General features: G+C 54.2%; 2 protein-coding genes across 2 annotated transcripts; one reads left to right on the plus strand and one right to left on the minus strand.

The window, feature by feature from the left end:
* Nucleotides 1-10,394: 10,394 nt before the first annotated feature.
* On the plus strand, nt 10,395-12,131 carry MIND_00983800 (F-box domain-containing protein; the record flags this gene model as incomplete). Its single annotated transcript, XM_037366447.1, has 2 exons — nt 10,395-10,832; nt 10,881-12,131. Exons 1-2 carry the CDS (start codon nt 10,422-10,424, stop codon nt 12,129-12,131), a joined length of 1,662 nt encoding a protein of 553 aa, XP_037217859.1. The 5' UTR covers nt 10,395-10,421.
* Nucleotides 12,132-12,700: 569 nt separating this feature from the next.
* On the minus strand, nt 12,701-14,004 carry MIND_00983900 (uncharacterized protein; the record flags this gene model as incomplete). The annotated part of the gene is made up of 4 exons (XM_037366448.1): nt 12,701-13,370; nt 13,417-13,560; nt 13,608-13,883; nt 13,934-14,004. The coding sequence occupies 4 exons, from the start codon at nt 14,002-14,004 to the stop codon at nt 12,701-12,703; spliced, it is 1,161 nt and encodes a 386-aa protein (XP_037217860.1).
* Nucleotides 14,005-15,197: the final 1,193 nt, after the last annotated feature.

The raw sequence follows: 15,197 nt of genomic DNA on the forward strand, positions 1-15,197 counted from the left end.
GATATTCAAATTTCAGAAAATTGCTAAGTAGTAATTTTGGACTATTCTTTGAGTATTCTCTCAATTGTTGTGAGCAATATGATTTCCTCAACCTTACAGTAAAAGTGTGTCTCCCCTGAAAAGATCGGCGCATGACGGCACATGATTAAGGTGACACGTCACCATCATCATTTCTTCTTTTTTTCACCTCGCGCCAACCTTCGCTTGTCCTCAACTATGAGAACGGAAAGACGCCATTCTACCTATGAGTCGCGGCCCTCAATGATGGCCGATGTAGCAGGCGTGCACTGGCGTGCTGTGCGAACGGGAGGGCCGGAGTCAATATATGGGCGGACTGTCGGGACTCGGTGAGAAGCCCACAGTGCGCAGCGTCTGTTTGCCACACTTTTCTTTGAGCATCCGACGAGGCTCAGGAGAGTTGCGGGGATGACATTTGGCGGGGGTAGGAGCGCGTTCATGTTGCGGGATGTGGATGAATTTGGACCGCTCGAGGAAATGTGGAGTGAAGCTATGCTCGTCGAGCACCCAGGTGCGTTGTCGACTGTCGCGCGACCTCTCGGCCTTGACTTGGCTCCCGCTCTTGCGCCCCAGGGACCCCGAAGGCTCGCAACTTGAAGTCTTGAATGCAGCTACCTGGCCCTGGCATACGGTACCGCGCCCTTCCCTGCCTGCGTGGACGACCGGCGGCCATACTAGCCTTTGATTCCAGCAAAAGAACTTGAAACAAGCATACCGAAGAAACTGCACATCGCCCGTGGTGAACCTGCGATGGGCCAGGATAGTGCGACGGACGGCCGTGGTCGACAACAACGAGAAGGGGCCTGCACATCCACCACGTAATGACGGACAGCGCAGAGACCCCCGCGTTTACGCAAGTGCGGGCAGCGGAGCCCGGGCTGGATATGAGAAAGACGAAGAAGCCTCCAGGTTCGTTCGCTGCTCGCGGGAGCGCCTGCCAGAGCTTATATGAGCGACAGATATGCGTAATTCACCTGGGACCGGCGCCGTGAAAAAAAAATCAATGCAGTTCCACCTACGCCTCCTCGCGCTACTCTGACTCCCACCATAGTAGTCGCGCCTTCAAGCTGTCTAACCTCTGTCGTTGCTCCCTCTGCCAGGGGCATTTTTTTGCACATTGACGATTGGGAGGAAGACCTGAAGGCGGCGGATATCACGTCACGACAGGACTAGTGGGCCACGCTCCGACATCCGCGCTTCGATACCCTCTTCTGCACCCACACGAGGCGGGCACGCGGCTGGCCGCGGACACGCAGCGTCGCGGAAGTGGGGCTGGTCTGGGCTCGAGGCGGGTTAAAACGCTGGGATGCGTCGCGCCTTGCCTTTGCTTTCTCTCCCCCAACTCCCCCTCACATGCCTTTGCCCGCGCGGCGCCCCCAGAGTGCCCTTCGCGGAGAGCACCGCCCCACCAGCCTCCGGTTTTTGGCCATGGGCCACCCCTGGAAATTGTGGGCCAGCAAAGCGTGCCTGCCAGTGCTGTTGCCAATGTCCGTCAGCCATATCTCCGACCACCGATGTCTAACCCGTCTCCGGTGTTCATCGACTCGGCGAGGCCGACGCACTGGGAGAGCAGAATCCGAAGCGCGCCCCCTGATCCGATTTCCGCCCGCGCAGGGCCATCCGCCACATCTGCCCCGGGGGCCTCACTGGTGGCAGCGCGCCATCAAGATCACGTTGTTCACAGGCCATCCTTTGAAATTGCTGCACGCTCGAACTCGAATCCTATCGCTTCTCGCGCTCAGGTACCGCTGCCCCGCCGCGGCCACCCAGCAGCAGCACCAGCACCACTGGCAGCAGCGTCGGGGCCGTCCTGGCTGGCACCGTCGGCTGTGCCCCGGGACCGGCCCCCGTTCACTGGCAAGTTTAACGGCGTGCCTGGGCCGTCGAGCTCCTGGGAGGCCGAGAGTCCGCCTGTGCACGCTATCAGTCTCTTTGCGGGGCGGCTGGACTTGGCCCCGGCGGTGCCCCGTCTCGGGCCGGTGCCCATGCATGCGCAGCCCCGTTTCAGGTCGAATTCGTGGGAGGTCGAGGGCAGGCTGCGACACCACCCGCATCAACTTGAACTTGACGGTCGGCTGGAAGCGCATCATTCCGGGCGGCCCGAGAGTAGGCCGGCAAATCTGTCCGCGCGGCGGTTGGCCCCAGCACCGCCCGGGCCGGAGCAGCCCGGGTTCGGGCGACAGCACCCGCAGCAACTCGACGTTCAACCGGAAGACCAGGCTCCCCGCGCTGGTTACTCCTCCGTGGCTCGAGAGGGGGGGCGTCCTGGTCACCACCCTGAGGACGGCCCCCACAGACTTCACGGTGGACGCGACTCTCGCCACGTGGGGCTTCCCCAGGCTGGCTCCCAGCTGAGCAGAGCACAGCCGGCGCCCGGGGGGCGGCGTGTCAGCGAAAGAGAACGTGCAGTTGCGGCGTCGAGCCACGTTCAAGTTGGAGCAGGCGCCAGTCAGCTGATGCCAAGCAATACTCACGAGGTCCGGGGCAGAAGCGGACACATGACTCGCGAATACCTATCGGCGCGTAAGCCATCCGGCCCACCGGCTTTCGGCCCTCCGGTTCTCCGCCGCGCCGTGTTTGCGCCGCCGTCAACGCCGCGCGTGAACGCGGTTGCAGGCGCGGATATTGCGAGGCTGAACTTCGCTCTCATGGCGGTCCCCAATACGCCCGCGGACTCGGAGCCTCGCCCGGTTCTCCGGCCCGCCGTGTTTACGCCGGCGCCGCCACATCACGACCACGCGGCTCCCAAACCTGGGCCGACAGGCGCGGACGTGCGCGGTAGCTGGCGCCCGGCCGTTGGTCCCGCCGACGTGGCCGCCCGCAGCAGGCCACCGACCGCTGATTTCAACTCCGCGCCGCGCCCGGTTCTCCGGCCCGCCGTGTTTACGCCCGCCCCGACAACCATGCCGCGCCACAACTTGAAGGCTGTCGTCAGGGTCAGGTCGCGGTCCCCACCCGCGTGCCGACGCGCTGCACCTGCTTTCGGCGGCGACCTGGGCCCAGCGACACAGCCGACAGCCCCTGTGAATGTGTCGCCTCCAGCGTCGACTCGGGCCCCTGCCAACTTCCCGGTGGCAGTAAATCGGGGGCCGATCGATGGTCAGCTTCTGTCCGAAGCGAACCGCAACGCACCCGCGGCCTTCGGCGTCGCACCAGCCCCTGGACGAACTGGGAAATCCCGGCACGTTGAACCGGCCGATGCTTGTCTTGATCCGAACAACAGCTATAAGACGAGCGCTAAAACGGCACTGCGGGCGAATGCCGCACTTCAGCACTCCAGCGCCGGCCCCGCGCCGCCGACGCGCGACGGTCCCCGCGGCGAGACTCGCGTTCGCCGCAGATCTAAACCCGTACCCGGCGCGGCGGGCACGTGCCCGCACTGCGGCCAGCAGTTCGCCTACCGGCGCAGCCTCGAGAAGCACGTGCACTGGCATACCCGTGCGTCCCCGCGCCCCTGCGCCTGACCCGGACTGACCTGCCCCCAGCGTACACGTGCTACCACCCCGGGTGCGACGCGGTGTTTTCCGCCGAGCTCGACATGCGCCGCCACTACTACGGGCACTGGTTTGGCAGTGTGCCGGCACGGGACGTGTCCCGGAGCCGGCCCGGGCCTGCCTCGCTGCCGTCAGAGGCGGTCGAAGGCGATGCGGAGCCAGTTCCTGGGGTGCTGCCCGTGCCGGAGCCAGAGGCAGAGCCCAAGCCAGAGAGCGAGCCACAGCCTGAGCGCGAGCCGCTGCCTGAGCCGCTGTTAGAGCCTGAGCCTGGCTTGGACTCTGCTCTGGCAGGGCCTGCCTCACTGCCGTCAGCGGTGGTCGAAGGCGATGCGGAGCGGGCCGCGGACTCGGAGGTGCTGGCTGTGCCGGAGCCAGAGCCACAGCCCGAGCTGGAGCGGATGGAGCCAGACTTGGACTCTGCACTAGCCGATCCCCCCGGTGATTCGCCCCGGACACCCGGCACCGTGACCCTTGCAAGGGCGAGCCCCAGATCCAACCGGCGCCGCCGCCCGCCATACCAGCTGCGGCCCCATCCGCGGCCTGCCCGCCCGCGGATCCCGCTCCCCGTGCCGCCGCCGCCCCCACCGTATGCGCTGCGGTCGCATGCCGGGAGCCGGGTGCAGCGGATGGGGGGCGCAAAGCGGCGCCGTTTGTGTTGACCCCTGTTGTTTTGTTCTTGGCTGCTTGCTTATTCAGTTTCATTATATAAAACAGCACTAATATATTGACTAATGTTGAGTTCATAGCCATATCTAAATTTTTGCATTTTGTGAGAGGCCCCCTGATCAAGAATACACTCAATACAGTAAATAGATAGTCAATGAAAACAAATGGTTGGACAGGCTTTGCGCTTTTCTGTGTACTGTCACTAAGTGTTCGCTGGGAAAGGGGAGGGGGGTGTGTGAGCTAGGAAGTGAATAGGCGAACGAACACAAAAACATGAGCAACATTACAAAGTGTCCGTAGCCTGGATCGAACAGGCGGCTCCTCGGGAATAATCCAATCCCTCAAACCACAACGAGGTGATTTAACCACTAATCGATACAGACCGCCAAAGTCAATGGCGTGTAGGTATGTGGCCGGGTTCCTCTGTTGATTTGCGATAAAATGATAGGATATGTTGATACTCTTGCAGTGCAGGTCCTGTGTCTTCAAAAATATCAAGTACACCACTAACCAAGACCCTCAGCAGACAGTCTTCACTCAAGATGGGCATATTTGCCTGGAGGTATCACAAATCAGTTGAATCTTAATTGCTGTATATACTGGAGCATTATGCTACCCATTCTCTGTTCATCCAATGTCGCATGGTTGATGATATGGCAGGACCTCCATGATGACAAAGATGAACAGCCACATGGCTGTCTTCTCAAGTATGGTCAAATGAGTGTATACTGCAAGCAGGGTGATCTCTGTTACTGTAGATGAATGTGATACCAAGAAAGCGCAGTGCTGAACAGGTGGAGAAACACAATGCTGTATCATTTTGATTACCTGTCTGTGTTACGTGTTACTGTAAGGGCAACCCCGGAGGCCCGAGATCAAGGTCTAGCAGGGAGGATCCAAAGGGTGAACATTGGTAAGCCAATACAAATGAAGCTGACCTAGCAGGGGAGGATCCAAAGAGAAGAAACTCTAAGGGTCCGCCTGCTAGGGAGCTGACTATATACTGCTTGTCCGTAGCTGCCGCTGTTGGGCACAGAAGGCTTGGGCGGCATCGCAGGTAAGGTCCCAGGGGTGTTAATGGTGGCCGTGCTCAAGTACGATAAGTCCTGATTGGTGGTGACATGGTTTATTGCTGACATTTGCAGGAGACTGTCGATATTCCTGGTATTTGTCGTTGCTGGCGGAAGCTTGATATTTTTCTGGGAATTGGTGAGCAATCTTAAATGCGGAGAGCGGGAAAACTGACCGATAAAAGGTGTGCTTCAGCCAGTCCGCAGAAATGTCAAATACGATGGCGAATGCTATCGGTCGATGTCCAGAGCGGGGTCCTCCATATTTCGTGCTCAATCGTGTTCATGGCGATGATGCCGCAGTTGACGAGATGATCTTGGGTGCCGCATAGGATGGAGTTGGACTTTGACGGGATTGTATGTGGTTTCGTTGTTGTGTCCAACCACTGCTTAATTCTACCCAGTAATTCCTTTGGTTTTCCGGTCCCATCCAACCCGTTGCCTGTAAGCATGAATATTTAGCCCCTGCGATTAGATGGCATACACATCGTAAGTGATTTTCCGCTCCTTTGTCAACACCTTGATTGGAATCCAATGCTTACGCTCCTTCCAGTGCACCACAAACAACAATGTTCCCTTGTCTTCCGCGAGTTTGACAACTCTGTCAAGCCACAGCTTATACCGGCTTCGCTCCTTCCCCACCTCCATGTCCCTTTGCTAAAACGCCATATTCTCCTGCAAGTTCACCGATTCGATGATGTTGCGCTCATCTCCGACCTCATCATTGGCCAATCTATCCACAAGCTGCCCCCAGCATAACATTCATCAAGCCGCTATTCATCCAACGGTCAGACAACAGATGTGTTAGGTCCAATGTGGTGGTATTTGAGTCGGAAAATGTCAGGACAAGATTTTGGCACCACGGAAGGACAGCCAAGAGTGAGCGAGCTTGGTTTATTATTGGTGTCATTGAGGCGTTTTTTTGCTTGGTAAGCCATTCCTCCCCCGCTTTCCAATCCTTCTGTGCATCTGACATTGTGGCCAGGAGCGCCCAGATTGTTATGGCATATAATGGCCAACGTTCGGTTGTTTGTTGGGGATCGCAAATGGACAGCCTTCCATCCAGAACAGCCTCAGGAAAGCCAGCTGTTAGCTGCTTCACCAGTTCACGGGGTGGTGGAGATGTGCGAAAGGCGAGGGTGGATTCCATATTTGGCTGCTCACTGGACCACCACAATGAGGCTTTGGAGAAGACGACGCCGTTGGGTATTTTGGGTAGAGGGAATCAGAGGAATGGGAGTACAGGGAGCATATCTCTGGGGATGAGATTTTGGAGTTGTGGTGGAATTTTCCTCTGCGCATGGATGTATCTCCTGACTGCGACTGGTAGTCGCTCTGGGGGCACCTTCTTATTCTTCCCAATGTAGTCCTGGATTATTTTGGCATTAGATACCAGAAACTCATCATCTGTATTGAATATTTCCTCAGCTGAGTGTGTGCCAGCCATAGCCAATAACGTTTGTAAGAGGTCGAGGAAAATTTATGTAATAGGGGTGGGTCCATATGGCAGCAAATAGTAGAAATATGCAAAATAAAGCTGGAGGAATAGGATTCGAACTAGGGTCGCACTACGCGGCTGGGACCCATGGGGTTTTTACCCAGTATCTTCCTCAGGCATTCGAAATTTTGGGCATTTTTACCCGGTGTTACACCCCTGACTTTGCCCCAAATTTGGCCCATTTTTACCCAGTTTACCCCCAGCATTTTCAAAATTTTCTCAATTTCTTACCCGGTCAAGGTTTCGGCCTCTAAGGGGGTTGTCGGGGTCCTCTCCTAATGGGAAACGGGTATTTCAAACCAGATTAGCACCACAATATGGTCCAAGTTGCCGCCAATCTAAGGCAATCTTGTGCCTAATTGATTGTAGCTATGTGGCTGCAAACCACATGCCTAAGAACTTGTCGGACAAAGGACTTCCAGGGAGATCGGCCCTACCGGAAGTGGGCTTGGCGCATTTCTGGGTCCTGAGTATTCATTTTGAGCTGAGTTACAGGCTATCAAGGTTACTCAGCTGATGATGATCTCCCCAGAATTTGGCCAGAAAAGAACAGAATCCATGGGTATTACGGGTCCAGATCATCCCGTAACCATGCCATTGCAGCAACTCACTAGATCGCTGATGGCATGGTAATAGGCAACCGTCGACGGGTGTCGTAGACCCGGGCTACAGCTCTAGGTGGCATCCCTACCTATTATTCCCACCAGCCCAGAAATTGTGAACACAATGCTGTTACGGACAATATCCTTACTGTCTATATATCAAATCCCAGAAAGATCTTAAATATCATTGTCTAGTGATACCTCAGCAGATATAGCACATCTGCTATACAACCTGCACCATAGTGGCAACAAATGTGCAGTAGCCATGTATGTGGGGCTGTTTGTAAACATATCCTAGAAGTTACTCGTCCTATTACAGTGCAGGCTACTTCTTTATACCCTACAGCTTGGTGTTCATATGCACATCTTTTGGCATAAATTATCTAGCCATTCTGGAGATAAACCTCAGTTGTATATTAGCTAATGATTAACTAGTGCTGATATAGCTATTCAGCTGCCAGCATAGATCCCATTCTGTTTACAGTATTTTCCTCAATGAGTATGTCAAGTTCACATTGCTTGAGAGGTGAGATAGAGTATACCTTGCGGTTGGCAGACTGGGTATCCCAAACAAGTTGCAAACAATGGTGTGGTCCCAGGTGGCAGAAGGGCAGAGTTCTGAGCAAAGACTTCAGCTAGGCACTGGGAGATGGTGCTGCCTGCTTATCCCCCCATTGGCAGAAGAAGGTATAGCAGAAGTGATCTCCATCTCTGAGCTGGTTGTTTATTGACATCATTATTCAGTCTGGAGTCAACTCTGGCAGGTTGAAGATGTTGCCAGAACCAGAAAGTTCAGATAAACATCTCTGTTGTCAGGGCTAGATGCCACATAAATATAGGTACCCCCAACTGTGGCCACAGGCCCAGGCAATCACTAGGGAGTTGGGACAGATGTAGGCCACCCCCAGGTCTACACACAGGTGGCCTGTAATAAAAAAACTAAACCCTAATCATAATGTGTATCAATCCTACAAATATCAAGTTAAAAGGCTAAACATTAGCTTAGAGGTTCCCAGAAAGCAGAGTTTAGGTCTCTCTCATTATATTTGCTCAGGTGGTTTATAAAACTGAAAAGGCAGTTTATCAACAGGGTCCCTAAAGAAACCCAGGTTCAGAGGCTATTTTCATTGAACTGTTGGATATCCTGCAAAATTTTCCCAACTAAGCCCTGACTTTCTGAGTACCGCACCTTAGTAAATGCATCAGGAAAAACCTTCTGAAGTAAATTCAGATGATTAAGATGAATGTATATTATTTTATCCCATATTATTCAATTTTTCCTCCATAACTTTTATTACCTTTTTTACCAACTGTCAGACTGCGGGCCGGGCCGTGCAAGGTCCTCGCCTAAGAACGCGCGCCTGGAACAGAACAAAGTGATAGTCAGGCCTGCGAGTACGGCAAGCGGGGTACATCGAAACCGAAAGGGCCCGTTAACTCGGTCCCTTGTCGTCGGTGATGGTCGAAGGCTCGAATCGGGTCGTGGCGGGCCCGATAAGTCAATGGCACCTCATTGCACAGAGTAAGGTAGTTCTTCAGACGATCTAAGCGATAGAGTACATGGTACACTATCGCGCCTTATATACGCGGGCCTGCAAAGGGGGTAATCGGACACCCTGGCCCCTCCTCCTCCTCCTCCTCTCCCGTTCCTGGCCGCAGAGGGGACGGTCGGACATCCCTTGTGGGCCAGGCGCTACTTCTAACCTCCTAGCACTCCTCCCCAACCCCTGGTGTCGAGTTGGGCTTGGCAACGGCTCGACGCGTCATTTTCGGTCACGTGCTTCTCACGTGTGTGTTCCTCCTACTGGGGCGCATGCGTGTTACGGGCCCGTGGTGGCCCGACACCAGCGCCGGAGAGGACGGGCCAGGTCTTATCCATGACACTAACCCCCCCTCCAATTACAGTAGCCATTTTACCCAAGATTACCTTACCTCACACACTTTTACCCCATGCTAATATTAAATTATGCCCAGAATACTCTATATCAGCTGTCTATATCAGACCAAAATAAACAAATACCAAATTGCAAATTAAAAGAATTACTATAGAAAACTGGGGTACACATACCAATTGACTTCAACAAACACTTGTATGAGGGCACCTATGCTCACCACATGGAACAAATCACATACTTCCATGTTAAGCCCCCTCAGAGCATGTCACACATTATGGCTGATCTCTATATGGAGGTGGTTAAACCCAAGTAGATAGTCCTCCATCTAAGCTTCTCTCATTTAGAGCTAGTACTATTGTTGTTGTAGATATGGAGCCTGAAATCTTTACCATTCATGATTAGATTTTCTCATAGATATTATTATCTCTTTAATTACTATAGAAGAACAGAAAGACACATCAGAGACTCCTCAAGAGAACAGATACAAGGGTGATTCAAGTGCTGGACAGGTTTATCTTTTCTGTGTTTGAGCTAGGGTTCCAGGGGGTTGGTAAAGCGTAAGAGGTATGGGTTGGGAGTAACCTGAGGTGGTAATATACAACATTGAGAAGTATGTTTGAATCAGATTAAGATTAGTACTGTTAGTAGGGACCCAGACTAGAAAAATAGCTCTCATAATACTATATTTGAATATCCTGTGATTATCATAGGTATAGTCATTGACGAACTGTACCTTCTGTCAGCCGCGCAAGGGCTGTGTGACTGACGAAAAATTTCATTGCATGGAGTACTAGTACTTATATTGAATATTTAATCAACCATAATATAGTTCAAGTTGTGGCCAGCACTAGTTTTAATCATAAGGCAGAACTAATGGCTGAGCATTACTGACCCATTTTGTTCACTGGGCCTGTGACCTGTGACTGTGTGGCCGAAATGTGCACATATATACATCATAATACATGTCACAATAGTACTCATGATAAGCAAGCCAAAACCAGGGTAAGTATGTGATTATGACCTTGTGCTTATACCTGCTTAGTATCATCTGTAATCTATATCATATTGCACATGCTTGAGATGGATCATATTTTTTAACGTGACAGTGACCACAACGTGACGGCAGCGACACGTCATCATCACTTCTTCCTCCTAACGACAACCACGAGACATCTCGAATGAGTCCCACGGGCTCAGCCGGTCTTTGTCCCTCCTGCGGTTTTGTACCGTCCTATCGGGAAAACGCATCCGTGTCCACCCTCCTTCGAACGAATGCGACTCCGCCTCACCCGCAACAACTGGAGACTGCCATCTCTGCAGCATCGATAGAGCTTGGACGCTATGATGACGCGATTCAACATCTTCACCGCCGGGCCCAGAGCCTACAAACAGAACGCGATGAGCTGGCGAGGCACGTTGCGGCATACCGCAGTGTGTTCTCGCCTATCCGTCGACTCCCGGACGAGCTGCTGCTGTTGATATTGGAGATTGTTGTGTCAGAAGATCAGCCTCGTCACCGTTCTTCCCATGGCAACTGGCAGCAGTCGATGGCGCTGCTTGCAGGAGCTCATATACATCGCCTGGCTGGAGTGAGGAATTCTTCGCAGTCCAAGACAGTCTAACACTCATCCTTGTAGGTCTGCCCTAGATGGCATGGTATCATCATGAATGCCCCATCCGTGTGGGACACCATTGCCTTCAATACCCTGGGTCTCTACAGGCGGAAATCCTCTGTCGAGCGGTGCAGTTCGGAGCTTCAAACTGTTTTGTCCCGCAGTGCTCAGCGTCCGTTGACGATCCAGATCTGCAATATGGACGAGAGCATCGACGCGTGCGAACATAGATACATGGCGACTCTGCTCCAACTGGTTGCCCAACACTCTGAGCGCTGGAGCGATGTATCGCTCGAGCTCTATTTCATGGCAGATCTACCGGCGAGCCTCATGAGGTCCTGGAGAAACTGTGTCCCTCGGCTGCAATCGCTCACTCTCTACGGCTCAACAATATGCAAGACCGAGTGGTCCACATTCGAAGGGTTTCGAAATGCACCGGCGCTCAGAAGTCTATCCTTCAGGGGAGATCTTAACGACCTGCCGACACAAATTCCTTGGGATCAAATCACTTCGCTTGAGTACACCCCCGCTTTCTGGGACTTCGGACTGCGAGATTGCCTCCTGCTCGCACCGCCCTTGCAGGCCCTTGCTCCGGGAGCCCTGTTCAAGGTCTTTGCTGTTCTCCGCAATATGGAGGGGTCGGATGGTCCTATCGACCCGATACAGTCTCAAATCGGCACACTTGATCTATTCATAAACGTTGACGATGAGATACCGCGCGCCCGCCGATACCCCGTCTCGCGCATCCTGAACTTCTTCACGACACCACGCCTGACGGAGCTCGTGTTGCTGACGCGCCACGGACAGCTCGATGACGCTGACCTTACTGGCTTTGCTGTACGTTCCGGGCTGGGGGCCTCGCTGACTCAGTTGTCGATCTCAGCCATCATCTCTGACACAACACTGCTAACCCTCCTTCCCATCCTCCCAAGTCTCCAGGGCCTCGCTGTTGCTGACCGTTTGACACACGCCGTCGTGACCGATCGGCTGCTGGAGGGCTTGACAGCCGTGCAGGGGGAAGGAGATTGCGTTTTGGCTCCGCAGCTCAGGCGTGCCAAGTTTGTAACGAACATGGAGTTCCAAATGCCCCTCTTGTACGCTTTCGTCGACCAACGCACAGCAAGTCGACCTCAAGGCGTATTTACGCTGACAATTTCGTCGAAAAGCATCAGGTGGATGATGAAGGAGAACCTTTTCGCTGAGTTGGAGGAGAGGTACAAAGACTCGGAGAGGGTGGAGATAGATATCACGAAGTATGATAGACTCGCGATATAGTGGCCCGGGAGAGGGGCGTTAGGACATGTAAACATCACTGAGAACTCATCAGCTCTAGTTTCCGGAAATTTATACTTGGTTTACGTCTGTATGCTGCTGTTTCAGCCGCCCCTAGTAGCAGTGTCCTTTCGTTTTGTTTTGTACTAGTAATCATGATAACGCCATGAGGCGTCCGTCAACTTGAAGTAAGTGCCCAAGCCTTCGAAAAGTTCGGAATGCGCTGTGATAACCTTCTGAAGGGCATAGGGGACGCGGCCAGTGGGAACATCGCGTCAGGCTGTCAACTGCGGCGCTGGTTCTTCTTCGGCATCTCGGGAGGGCCGAACGGCCGTTGATATTCTCGACGAAGGACTTGCTTGTCCGGGAGACTTATGAACTCTGCATTGCCGATGCACTCCGACATCTGTTGCGAAGGCACGGTGAGTCGCGTGACAAATATTTGCCTAATATCGCATTCGGAACATAAGTATTTAAGTTCTAGGATAGTTGCAAGTTTTTATTGTAGGAACGCAACCAAGTTAAAGAGAGACTTATCGTACACTTTCAAATATATGCATCCGAGCCCCGACTCAAGCCAGCTCCGCCACCTGTTCGCTGGACCGATTCCGCTCCGCCGCGCTATCAACTGCCGCGCAGTCACTCCACTCATCGCTATCTTCCACCACAGTCGTGCGTGCATGCGTGCCCATTATCAGCCGCGGGCCAAGCGCATCGAAGTCAAGCCGCCCCCCGACCTTGAACCCGTCCGTCTTCCACACGCGCTGATAAACGAATGGCGCGGCAGGCCGGTCCGGAGCTGTAGTCCGCAGCCATACGCGCAGCCTATGCGACGCCCCGGTCGGCACGGACCGGACCGGGACGGTGTAGATGAGGAAGGAGGTCGCCTTGGGGTCGCCGTCGACGCGGAGGGGCAGGCTGTCGATCAGGGATTTCCCAATGCCGCCCGCCTCGTACGCCAATGTGTACTTGAACAGCCGGCCGCGCACGTGCTCCCAGCGAACGACGAACTGCACGCGTGCCCGGCCCACGATGGCGTCGTAGATCTGGCACTCGGGGGCTGCCGTGTGGAGGCGCGCAAAGGAGGCGTCTTCAATTGTCGCGAAGTCAATCGTGGGTTCAGCGCCGAGCCAGAGTTCGTCGTCCCCGAAGATTCGGTGGTCTATGCCGTTGACGCGGAGCCAGACGCGCAGAGAGAAGAGGCAGCCTATCGGCAGAATGTTGCGTTTTCCCGGAAACAGACTAGGTTGAATTAGAAAAGCGGAGAAATTTGAATAACAGCACACACAAGACTGCAAAGTCCAACGTCCGCGGGTCCACTGTTAGCCGCATGGTGACAAGCTCCGCCAGCTGCCGTTCGACACCGTGGACCTGGAGCGAGAGACGAAAGTCGTAGTCCCCCGGCCGTGCTTTCCCGCTGGATGATTCGACGCTATTGAAGCTCAGAACAATATTGTAATACGGAAAATATGAACGCACGATATGGAGAGGCATAGCGGTGCCCCTGCAGCTTCGAGGGAGTATGAATAGATGTATCGCTCCCGTCTCAAGCGCAGCGGCAGCGTCTCAAGTGCAGGGGTGTGTACCCTTGCGCCAGCGAGTGCTTTTGGGGTGGGATTGGGCAGTCGGCGGACTTGGGAGTGGGATGAGTCCGAACGCAGGGCAGGGGAGGCGCGGGGCGATGTTGGGGAGGTCCAGTGGGTGTCGCTGATGCTGCTCGTCGTCGCATGGCTGCTTGAGCTGGTCGCCGTATTACTGCCGCGCTGTCAGCTGACAGGTCTTTACTCCGCCCAGGACGGCCAGACCTTCTGCTTATAGCAACGCTGTATTCCGGGCAGTCCTCGTCCTCCTCGTCGAGCGTGAGGTAGCGCGGCATGGGATGCGGAGTCGGGGCGAGGGTCGTCGGTGTGAGAGGAACGCTGCTGACGTGGGAAGATCTGATACCGCCAGTCCATCCAGGGGCTCTCACCCACTACGGTGGCAGGCAGTGGAGTGATAAGAGCCCGTTAGACGCCGTCTGCCAATCAGAAAGAGCCACCTTTAGTCTTTTCCGGGGTCGCCGGCCTGAGCCATCGAGGGAGGTGCAGTGCGTGGAAATAGCACCGGCCGCCTAGACTCAGCGGGCCGGGCCCACAGGCGCTTCATCGGCCCCTTCCGTGGGGGAAAAAGAAGAGAAGCAGATTCCAGTTTTCTTCTCAGTTGTCGGGGTGCGGGCAGACAGGATGCACGAACATGCGGCTATGCTGCCTCATGTCTGGTCGCTTCATCAACCTAACCGGTCACATAAATCACCTCGCGGTTTGATAATTCTCTGCTGTATGTGTCAGCTCCCGAGGAGCCACCTGTTCGATACAGGCTACAGACACTCGCTCAACTCTAGCAAGTTTCCTCTTTTGGTCTCTGCTTCGGACACTGGTGCCGTGTTATAACTACCATACAGCCTATCAATAGCAGCTAGCTAAATATCTCATTTTGCATGTTGGCAGTGAAGATTGGCAAGATGTCCAAATGCAAAGAGGAGCTTTTTAATTGCCAACAGCAAACTTGAATCACATATCACACTCATAGGTGTTGTGAGCAATGGGCTCAACTCTCTAGGTTCATGGCCTTGGATAGTTTATCCGAGAACTCGGAGAGAGTCCTGCTGTGCTATGGCAGAGCTCGCATAGTGAGTGGCATAGCCAAATGGCATGCACTATGGGCAAGTCGCTAGTCATTCACCTCTACTACCTGGAGATCTGTGCACAGGCCTACTCTGCCTTACATCTTAGCATTGCTGTAAAGTTATCCATCCCACCTATATCTTCAGGGCAGTGCCGCAACACATTTTGCGACCACCATCGGCGGGCAGCAGCCCATCTTTCTATATGAGGAAAAGCGTTGAAACCACCAGATTAGTATGGGGACACAACGTTGTAGAAGCAGAACACAATATATGTGCAGATGGTGTGTCACGGATAAGACCCGGCCCGTCCGCTCCAGCGCTGGTGTCGGGCCATCGCAGGCCCGTAGCACGCAGCACGTGACGACGGGGAACATGCGCCCCAGTAGGAGGAACGCACACGTGGG

Source organism: Mycena indigotica (genome assembly GCF_014461135.1).
Source record: "Mycena indigotica strain 171206Taipei chromosome Unknown Mind.scaff0008, whole genome shotgun sequence".
NCBI lineage: Eukaryota > Fungi > Basidiomycota > Agaricomycetes > Agaricales > Mycenaceae > Mycena > Mycena indigotica.